This window comes from Diadema antillarum, unplaced genomic scaffold, assembly GCF_040938485.1.
Source record: "Diadema antillarum isolate AM-2024a unplaced genomic scaffold, OU_Dant_1.0 seq00001229_RagTag, whole genome shotgun sequence".
In the NCBI taxonomy this organism is placed as follows: Eukaryota; Metazoa; Echinodermata; class Echinoidea; order Diadematoida; family Diadematidae; genus Diadema; species Diadema antillarum.
In genome coordinates, this window is record NW_027272017.1 from 59,055 (window position 1) to 70,000 (window position 10,946).

Below are 10,946 nucleotides of genomic sequence, written 5' to 3' on the forward strand. Positions count from 1 at the left end.
AGGACTGCATAAATAGGTAAAAATAATGCATTATTTTTGGAACATGATAAATCGCGGGGCTTTATCATGAGAGTATGCGCCATTACCTTCGTGTAGATTTGTGTATATATCTAACATTAACATTAATGACCCACCTTCAAATTACAGTAACTCCTTGTGATTAAGCCCACACCCCTCCTCTCATCGTGCACACAGGTTGTATTCATCTTCGTGATAGGCTGCATTTGATTTATAGCCCTTTGAAGATTATAGAAGAAGTAGAACATTGATTCCCCGTTATTATGTGCGAAATTTTATATTGCAGAACACGACTGAGCATTATATGAACAGTGAATGCTTCGTACACACAAATTCAACCAGTAGTCACAAATCATCGAATAAATACATTGTTTGATGTGTTAGGTCAAGTAGATCTATCAGCTCTTTACGCACACGCGTGGTTCGGGGGGGGGGGGGGGGGTGTTTCACAAAGCCGTTTTTAAAGTTAAGGACTTAAGACCGACTGGTGATCAGTTCTTGTGCTAAATTACTGCGATTCTGATAAGTATAGCACATAAAGAACTGATCACCAGTCGGTCTTAAAGGTAGGAAATACCATTTGCATGCCTTAAATGAAGAGTTGTATAAATACAGTGGTATGTTGAAGAGAGTATCATTTTAGAAACTCCCATAAAGTATTGAAAGTAGAAGGTAACATTTAGTACATTTTTATTGACCGTTAGATTTTGAATTGAATTTTTTTTTCGGGGCTCACCGTAAATTCCAGTACATTACTAGGCTAGCTTTGCAGACCCATCCACTGCATGTGTGTCCATCATGTATATTTTGTGAAGAAAGTTCATCAAAACTTACAAACATGTCTATATACATTCTTGCCACACACTCTATATGTTATTACATCAGCTCTTATACTTTTCGATTTGTGTTTATAGATAAAAAAATACAGAAGACTGCAACAAAAAGGCTTAAGTGTGGCTGACACACAGAACTACTGAGTAGTTGAGTTTTGTGCATTATTCAAATTGTAGATAACTGTTGACTTCCAAATTTCTCAGCAGTGGCCTAAACAAGTCCCCTGAGGTTCATATTGAATGTTTTGCTGCATTTTGGGAGGTCTGTAAAAGGTATCCCCTACCTTTAAGTCCTCCTTAACTGTAAGAACGGCTTTGTGAAACACCCCCCAGGACTTGCAGACTCTTATGTCAATATGACAACGAAATACACGATGAAGTGAGAAACGTGTTTCCAAAGTGTAGGTCTTGATTCTGATAACCAGAAGAACATTGTGATATCGGGTTAAACATGTTTTAGGTATCAAAAGACTTTACTTCATGAGAAAAAAAGAATAACTTTTTAATGCATTAACTAACTTTACTTTATACATTGTTAGTGTATCAGCTGATAGTGCTTTCGCCATCCTTATTGTGCTGTCAATATCATAATATACTCAAATGAATTATTTGAACACGTCGAATTATGCCGGGTGCGTGGTGCGTGTCGGGTACGTCATTCACACACCTGAACAGAGAGGAACCTTGTATTGTATAACATAGTAGACGAAGTGTCATGCGCAAAGGACACCGGTCGTGGTGTCCAAGTGTCAGGGCTCGAATCCGGAATCCTCTCGTTGAGAGCGCAGTGGCCTTTGATACATGTATGTATATGTAATTTGATACACTTTGGTGTTTCCCAGAACAGAGACAGCACTGTTACCCGAAACACAAAGCAAAGCACCAACTGCAACAACGCCGCCGCCGTCGCAGATGACGACGACAACAACAACAACGACGACGACGGGCTACTTCGATTCCCTCCCTCTACAGAGAAGACGTAAATCGTAAAGCCAGTTGCTGCTGTGTATATTCTAATCATGGAAGGAGCACGCGTTTGAGGTTTTTCATCGTCAGGTATCTAACCCAACGTCCAAACGCCTTCTAATGTTGCGTTTTTCTCTTTATCAGACGCGTCGGAATCTTGTGCTTAAATTTCCCACCTTTGCGGAAAATCGGTTGTCGAACATGGACCATTATGTCGAGCTCATTGTCCCCCTCTGAATCAGCATTGGCGGTGTCGAACGTCCCGTCTGCTTTGGCTTTTCGGTAGACACTGAGGTACGGGGAGCTGAATTTAGCTGTGACGTTGAAGGCACTTTTCGGCCACTCCGGCGCACGAAAAGTGACGTTGCGTTCTGCCGCCCATCTCGCGTACATTCTCCTCTCCGTCAGAAATTTATGGCCGCCCTTCACCTTAGTTTCCCGCCTCTTGGTGTAAGCACATTCGAGAAGTTTTGTTTCGTAGTAATGATAGTATACTCTTGATTTTGGCTGCCGTCTGTGATGGAACAAAAAAAAAAAGTAATAACGCAAAACGGATTAGACTGTCATGACAGTGTGTAGTTGTTTGTTATTGTTTTTGTTGTTGTTGTTGTTGTTGTTGTTGTTGTTTGGTTGGGTGTTTTTTTTTTTGGGGGGGGGGGTTGCTGGTATGGCAAAAAAAAAAATCCCCGTTTTTCATTTTTCTCAAATATTTTGGCAAAGACAGAACTTATCCACAGAGGAGGACACGCAAAAACGTGTTACTCTTATAGTAAATTATAAGTCAAGAACAGATTTTTTTTTTTCTCGGAAGAAATATGAACATAGATGAATTTGTGTATAAACAACCCCAATGGAGAGCTGCTCAACATCTCACACAGACTTGCTAATTTGTTTTTACTCAAATTTTAATAATTCATATCTTGTTTTCTATTCAATATGTTTGATTTTCCAATAAAAAATCTTCAAGAATCAATATAGCTCCTCACTATACGCGTCAAGCTCCCTATCCTCTCTCCTCTTATACTCAACGAACTTTATCCTATTTTTATTTTGTATGTAGAGAAGTCCCGTGTATGTTTCATTTGTATTTGTATGTGCATGAGGTTTATAGTCATGACCATGTATTATAATAATAATCGTCATTAATTTTGTCTGCAGGTTCAATTACTTACTTGCAGTAATCGGCATCTGAAAGACCGTAACAGACGACGCTCTCACACACATCCAAGGCGAAGAGAAAAGAATGGAAGCCCGTACTGAACCACGTTTCTATTTCAGACCTATGGCCGAGCAAGAACAGTAAATATGAGTGCCATTAACAGACGAAGAAAAAACAAAGTTAATTGCAATGAAACGCCAAATATTGAGCAAGTTGTCTTAACGCGATTAATGAATAAAGCAAAATCATCAGAAAGAATAGTTAAGACATCATAAGAAAAATAAGGATTTTAAAGTATTTGCATGGTTTTTTGCACCAGACACACTTATCATAATTCCGTGGATGCAATATGCGCTAGATAAGATATTCTTTTGATCTTTGTCTCACAAGTGTCCAATAGACCTAGCTGCCAACCTTTACCTATCTGTCTTTCAAACGAATTCAACGAGATTCGATTTATATTTTTCAGATAAATCATTGCAGAGTAATATAACCTTAGCAATTACTTCTAAAGGGAAGGGGCTTCATTTCTTTGTTTTTGGCAATTTCTCATGGTACAGTTCTTAAGCGCTATGGATATGACAGTCATTTTAACACCTGACTGTCGTAAGCAATAGCTCACTGCTTGTCACAGGGAAAGGGAAAAGAAAAATCGCACGAAGGAATAATGTATGTGATGTTTAAGAGGTGTTGCATCACTTCGTAACCAGATTTTACGTCCTTCATGAATCAAATTTAACTAGCAGAGGAATAGTTAATTATCTAGGCCTAGGCCTATTTTCGCCTGATTGGATAATTTTGTTTTGCTGTAGGCCTTTAATTATGGTTTCCAAATTTCAGTGCAATATTATTTAATCAATGACTTTAGGCAATTAAACGGAATGAAACAAGTTTAAGATCGTGATTACAACCTTGCCTTGAAAAACAACAAGAAGATGAATTTCCTTTGAATGTTAATTGCGTCCAACAAAATAAAGGTAAAAACTCGTTATGTCTTGAATAGATAAAGGGAAGGAATGATATTTGAAAGGCAAGGTGGTGAACGAGACCTGTTTAGCCCGGTCTGCTCCAAGAACAAGTCCTCCATTTGGCTCATCTGCTCGTCATTTTGAAACACATATTGCACATTCGGGTATTTGGCGCGCAAGGAGCGCGCGAGTTTGTAGATTTTGTCCGTAGTCCTGTTGATGTTCTCCCAGAACAACCATGGTACGTAGAGCGTCGAGATGCGGGACGACGGGTTACGTAAGATCTCCTCCTGTACCCTCGGAGAACGATTGAGGCTACGTCGGAGATTGACGTGGCCGACGACGCGCACCGTGGTGCGCCTCCCAACGTCCTTGGCATAGCCCAACACGGTGGCCGTGTTTTGTCGTATCACACAGTCTGCGCTGTCGATCTCCGCTCCCATCCCAGAATGCAGTAAGTGGCCTGAACTGAAGACTAACGCACAGCGACCGCAGTGGATGTCGGGCTTCTATTGTACAGTATGTCAAAGAAAAGAAATGGGACAATACTATTGGAGTGGTGAATGAGGGTATAATACTGTTGGGCTTTATTCTGAGCAAGGAGGTCCTTGGTATGAGTACACTGTATTAGCTAGAGAGGAAAGAAAGCATGATACCATATATATATATATATATATATTGAATTAAAGCAAATTACTCGTCAGGTTTAATTAAGTCATGTTCACAGTGTCGAGAGGACAATCTGTGTGCATGTGGTGCTGCTTTTCCATTTTTGAGATTGAGCTGGATAATATGAAAAATATGTATGAATAAGTTAGAGCCTAAACGCACGAACCCTATACCATTTATTTATACTATAACTTTCGACGTTTTCAGGTCCTTGTCTGCGTGTATGTTTATAGATAATTAGATATATTCTAGTATGTGTGTTCATGTATAGGCCTATTATGCATATATTCATGTCGACCCTGAAGAAGACGCGTGTAAGCATCGAAAATTTGGTTTGAATAAATAGCACTGCTGGACTAAAATGCATTACTATCCTACTTCGTCATCTTTTCTGTACCGATACCAACACGCGGACAACAAACATCATTATGTCAATGTACATGATTGACATACTGTATTATAGTTTGCGGTAACTGCAAAATTATTCCGCGCAGTCGGCCAGAAAAGCTTCCTGTTTCTAGTATATGAGGTGTATATAGTAAATATTTGAGCTATCAAATCGGTCGGTCATAATAGCTATGTTGACCAGCGAAATGTCAGTGTTTTCAAGAGATTGACACAAATATTTTTATCAATCATAATTATGGCACATTAAAACCGGTAGAGCTGCTGCATCGGTTTTCGCGCATTTAAAGGGAACATCTATACTGTATATTATGGATTCAAGTTCAGTGGAAGAAAGGAGAGTCGCACAATACATTTTCGAATTTGAGAGTTTCATCTGCTTTAAAGAAATTGACGATATCTACCAAAATCAAATCCAAAGAAGACTAAACCAGAGCTGATGTCATCGTCTCATAGCTCTCAATTTGGGAATAAACATGAAAATTTTGTTTTAAAAAAAGAGAAAAAAATTATGTAAATTATACACAACTTACTGAAACTACACCTTTTCAACGATTTCAGTTTTGCAGTATACGAAGAATGTGCTTATTAAACTTGTTCTTGTGTTTAAGTTGTGTGTGTGTGTGTGTGTGTGTGTGTGTGTACAAAAAATTTGATAATTTCGTGACGAATATAAATTATAACCTCAACACATAATGCATGGATGTGATATATATCGGCACTTTAAACAAAACATGTGGAAGTTTAGAGTTCTTCAACATACTTGTATTCTCCTTTCATTAGTTATGTGCATTGCAGCTATAAGTACACTGTAATCCTTCACAAACATTATTTCTGCGGAGATATCACCACTAGATGGACGCGACAACGACCTATGATCCTTAATTCTGACCTCTCCTCTTGAGAGGGTGGGCGATCAAGAAGACCTCAACGGGATCAAAGTCTTAATTATAGGTATGGCAATGGGCATTCACTGCCACTGATGTACCATGGCTAATAGAGTGGACAGTTTCCTTATCATTCTATTGGCAATTAAACCAGGGTGGGCTTCAACGGCGTAGCCAGGATTTCATCTTAGGGGGGGCGGTGAGTCTGCGAGGGAGCGAAGCGACCGAGCCCGAGCGAGCGGAGCGAGCGAGGGGGGGGGGGGGGGGGGAGGGTGTGGGAGGGGGGTGTCCCCCCTCCCACAGTAAGAACTTTTTGCATTTTGATGTTGTAAATGGTGTAATTTGATGCATGTTTTTGCGCGTTTTATCGACGTGAAACAGTACCACTTGTTTATGGTAGCAGTTTATTTTGATGTAGATTATTATGGAACAATTTGCCTATAAAAGGGTATAATTTAGATACACTTCTTGTATTAATTCTTTTCACTGAATATCATGAACGCGACTGAACCCGAGCGAGCGGAGCGAGCGAGGGGGGGGGGGAGGGTGTGGGAGGGTGTGGGAGGGGGGTGTCCCCCCTCCCACGGTAAAAACTTTTTGCATTTTGATGTTGTAAATGGTGCAATTTGATGCATGTTTTTGCGCGTTTTATCGACGTGAAACAGTCCCACTTGTTTATGGTAGCAGTTTATTTTAATGTAGATTATTATGGAACAATTTGCCTATAAAAGGGTATAATTTAGATACACTTCTTGTATTAATTCTTTTCACTGAATATCATGAACGCGACTGAACCCGAGCGAGCGGAGCGAGCGAGGGGGGGGGGAGGGTGTGGGAGGGGGATGTTCCCCCCTCCCACGGTAAAAACTTTTTGCATTTTGATGTTGTAAATGGTGCAATTTGATGCATGTTTTTGCGCGTTTTATCGACGTGAAACAGTCCCACTTGTTTATGGTAGCAGTTTATTTTGATGTAGATTATTATTGAACAATTTGCCTATAAAAGGGTATAATTTAGATACACTTCTTGTATTAATTCTTTTCACTGAATATCATGAACGCGACTGAACCCGAGCGAGCGGAGCGAGTGAGGGGGTAGGGGAGGGTGTGGGAGGGGGGTGTCCCCCCTCCCACGGTAAGCACTTTTTGCATTTTGATGTTGTAAATGGTGCAATTTGATGCATGTTTTTGCGCGTTTTATCGACGTGAAACAGTCCCACTTGTTTAAGGTATATATTAATAGCAGTATATTTTAGTGTAGATTATTATTGAACAATTTGTCTATAAAATGATATAATTTTAATACACTTCTTGTATTAATTTTTTCACTGAATATCATGAACGCGACTGAACCCGAGCGAGTGGAGCGAGCGATGGGGGGGGGGGGAGGGTGTGGGAGGGGGTGTCCCCCTCCCACGGTGAGAACTTTTTGGATTTTGATGTTGCAAATGGTGCAATTTGATGCATGTTTTTGCGTATTTTAACGAGTTGAAACAGTCCCACTTGTTTAAGGTTGCAGTATATTTTAGTGCAGATTATTATTGAACAATTTGCCTATAAAATGGTATAATTTAAATACACTAGTCTTCTTGTATTAATTCTTACACTGAATACCATCAACGCTGTCTGTTCAGCAATCAAACAGAAAAAGCATGCACACGAGGGTGTAGATAGGGGCATATCCCCTGCCACACGAAGGTGATTTTGCGTTTTCAGACCTGAAATTCAGCGATCTGGTGCAAATTTTTGGTGCAATACTTTTTCATCGAAGTGTTAAAATCACGGAATTTAGCTCTTATTCCGAATGTGCACCATCTGTGTGTATGTATAAAGTCTAGTGAGGTAGAGCTTAGGGGAAGGGGGATTCCCCCTCCCGCTCGTGGAGCTTTTGCGTTTTTAGAATTGAAATAAAGCGATCTGGGTATAGCCACAGTCTACTTCTATGCATGGCGGGGGGGGGGGGGCGAGCAGGGAGAAGGCGTGGGCGAGTGTTATCTCTACCCTTCCCTTCCGATGGAGCTTTTGCCTTTATCAACATTTGGGAAATCACCAAAAAAAAAAAAAAAAAAAAAAACACCTGATTTGGGGGGGGGGGGGCTGAGGGAGGAAAGGGTCGATTAAAAGGGGGAATTCCCCTTATACATGAGGGAACCTTGAGTTTTCGGAATATAAGTGATAAGTCTTGTGCACTCAGAATTATAATTTTTTGTAAATCTAAAAAGTGTACATAGCTAGGGAAAGAGGCACAGAGGGGGAGGGTTTGGGAGGGGGATACCCCCTCCCAAGCACGAGAGATTTTGCATATTTTGAATTGAAATTCAACGATCTGGTGCACACTTTGAGTGAAATATTCAAAAAAAAATATCTTATTTGATGAAAGGTTGCAAAGGAGACCCGCTTCATGTGCATGCATACAGCATACACGCATTTTTTTTTCCGCCTCCCAAATCCCCGGTCCAAATCTTAGGGGGGGCGACCGCCCCCATCGCCCCCCCCCCCCCCCCCTGGCTACGCCAGTGGTGGGCTTTGATATCAATATGATTGCAATGACGCTCAAAGCTAGTGACCTATATTCATCATTAATTTATGCTGAGTCCGTTAATCAATTAGGCACTGGGCACGAAAGGTCACAAAATTATCAATTAATTGAAACCGCGCTCACACACAAACACGCATAGATTTCCACGTATAGGATAGAAGACAATCTCACAAAGTTATTATAGTATGAATGCATACCAGTGTCGATTTTAATTTCTTAGGTAACATGGGTAAGATGGCCATATCTCTGTTGTGAGGGGCTCTAACTGAAAAGTATTGACTTGATTTTTGATCTAATTCGTGGAGCCTATACCTTATTTGTGTCGAGGAGGATGTAGTCAGACGAGTGTGGTCGGATCGTGGTCCTTTGTTGCTCCTGAGTCGTGGCCACACCCATTGCGTCTTTGGTACCAATCGTTGTCGCGTTACCCCCTTGTGAACCACCCAACGTCTTCGGAGCGGCCGTTTGAGAGATTGTCCCACTCCGCTCCCCTCTCAAGGCGTGAGTCAGCCAAGCAAATCTCCCCTTCTCGGATGATTCGGTATAATATCCATGGTGATGGCTGACCAGGAGAAGAGCAACACAGACTGCTATCAGGGTATAACCGAGTAGAAGAAACGTCAGTCGATAGAGCCGTTTCTGCGGAGCAACCATACCAGTTGATGGACAAAACAAAAGGCGCATCATCATTCCTTCGGAACTGCAGAAAAGCGATGTGCTAGAAAGGAAAATCTGCAGTAGTTTCGAGACTACTCATCCTTGCGGTCAAAATACTGTAATACGACCGTCGTCACGGCGTAAGCCTCCTACTATATTCCCGTGCAGCACACAGAACAAATAGCACACAAAATATGACGGATATGAGCAAATATCTCCCTCACAAAACTTCCAAGCTCATGGTAAATATGGCGAAGTTTATCTTTCTGGAGCGCCCTATAGACAGATTCAAAGAATGCAATGTTTGCATCCACGTGAAGGAGAGCTGGTACAGGAACACACCTCAATAACTTCCCTCGTGCTTTGGATTGTAATGTCACTCTTGAGACAATCGAAAACTTGTAAAAGGGCGAATGACGTAAGCAGAAAAAACAAACACAAACAAAATTAAATGACGGGCGTGACTCGTATGTTGACATTTCATTTCTAATTTGAATCGGGTCATGCTCATTATTCCGAAGGTCCGGTAATCGGAAAATAATATAAGGTTCGTAATCATGAAGTTCCATTATTACGAAACACATACATTTTGTATATCAATGTTCGTTAATCATAAAATTGAAAAAGTGCATACTAACGAATTTTCAAAATTACGAACCTTGATAAAAGTTTTTCCTCTTTTGATTACCGAACCTTGGGAATAATAGCAAAAACTAACCCTTTATAAATCATGTGGGATATATACGAATATGACTTTGAATTCGGTCTTTTTTTTTCATATTTCACTACAACCAAATGCAATAAATATTACTAGAAAAACATCATCATCAAAATCCAATTCGAAACATAGAAACTAGGTACAAAAGAAAAATGCAATAATGTACTAGCAAATAGATAACACCAGGTTATATTTGTAAATGACGGAAGCAAAGCTTAGGTCCGAAGCGTATATGGGTGCGAAAAAAATTGAGGCAGTGGTAGCAAGTGTAGTTAGTTCGTTCAATCACCAAATCTACTGCGTATCACATTGTGTATTGACACAGCTCTCGTCATATGTCACAATTATCAATGAATCATATCATTTTCTATGCGTTGGGGCAGAATTGTGGGGGGGGGGGAGGACTCCATTTCTTAATGTCTTCCCTTGCAGTCAATTCACCTTGTCTGTGGTCGTGAGGTCTGGTCTGGATGTAAATATGACTTTCGTACGATTTCATCAGGTCTGTATACTTTCGTTACACTAATGTCTTGTCACATCCCAGTCATCAACAGACGTCACACAAGTATGAACACTTATCTCTCTATAATCAACTGATGATAATTATGTTTGTTTGCGAGTGAAATTTATAGATGATATAATCATATCTGTCATTTAGAACAACCCTTTCTTTAAAAAAAAGAGAGCGAATAAAACTCATTAATCATTTTGAAGGAATCCAGGTTTTTGTTTCTCCATTTAAATCGTATGATACTGAAGTATATAAATGAGGATTTAGTGAATGCAGCATTATCAGTAGAACGCAAGTTTGAGGAAAATCGGACAATCACAAGAGGACCGCAATCAATCGTGCCTTACTATAGTATATCTGTGATGTATATGCCTAACAACATAATAAGACGCTCTGTCATTTTGTGGTATATTTAGTATATTTACCCTTGAATTCATCCTGGCTTGATGGTGTCCTCTTCAGGGGTTTCATGACGTCATGATTTCATTGAATCACACCAAAATCAGCTACCATGGAGAAGACACGGTGTGCTGGCCATCAAACCAGCCATGAGCCAGATTGTGATATCACGCTCAGTCTTAGTTACTCGCTACTTCAGTATCTCCACAGAAGAGCAA

General features: G+C 40.3%; 1 protein-coding gene across 3 annotated transcripts in view; it reads right to left on the reverse strand.

The window, feature by feature from the left end:
- Nucleotides 1-1,866: 1,866 nt before the first annotated feature.
- Nucleotides 1,867-10,946, reverse strand: part of LOC139745007 (alpha-N-acetyl-neuraminyl-2,3-beta-galactosyl-1,3-N-acetyl-galactosaminide alpha-2,6-sialyltransferase-like) — a 9,179-nt gene continuing 99 nt past the window's right edge. Inside the window, exons 1-5 of one of the 3 annotated variants that reach the window (XM_071655415.1) lie at nucleotides 10,755-10,946; nucleotides 8,756-9,033; nucleotides 4,026-4,453; nucleotides 2,990-3,097; nucleotides 1,867-2,331 (exon numbers count right to left, since the gene is read on the reverse strand). The exon at nucleotides 10,755-10,946 is cut by the window's right edge and continues 99 nt beyond it. In XM_071655415.1, the coding sequence (XP_071511516.1) occupies nucleotides 1,935-2,331; nucleotides 2,990-3,097; nucleotides 4,026-4,453; nucleotides 8,756-9,033; nucleotides 10,755-10,800 (1,257 nt within the window). In that variant the 5' untranslated portion in view covers nucleotides 10,801-10,946 and the 3' untranslated portion in view covers nucleotides 1,867-1,934. Of the gene's footprint in view, nucleotides 2,332-2,989; nucleotides 3,098-4,025; nucleotides 4,454-8,755; nucleotides 9,194-10,754 lie in introns of those variants that run through there. The other 2 variants (XM_071655414.1, XM_071655413.1) reach the window with 2 other exon arrangements.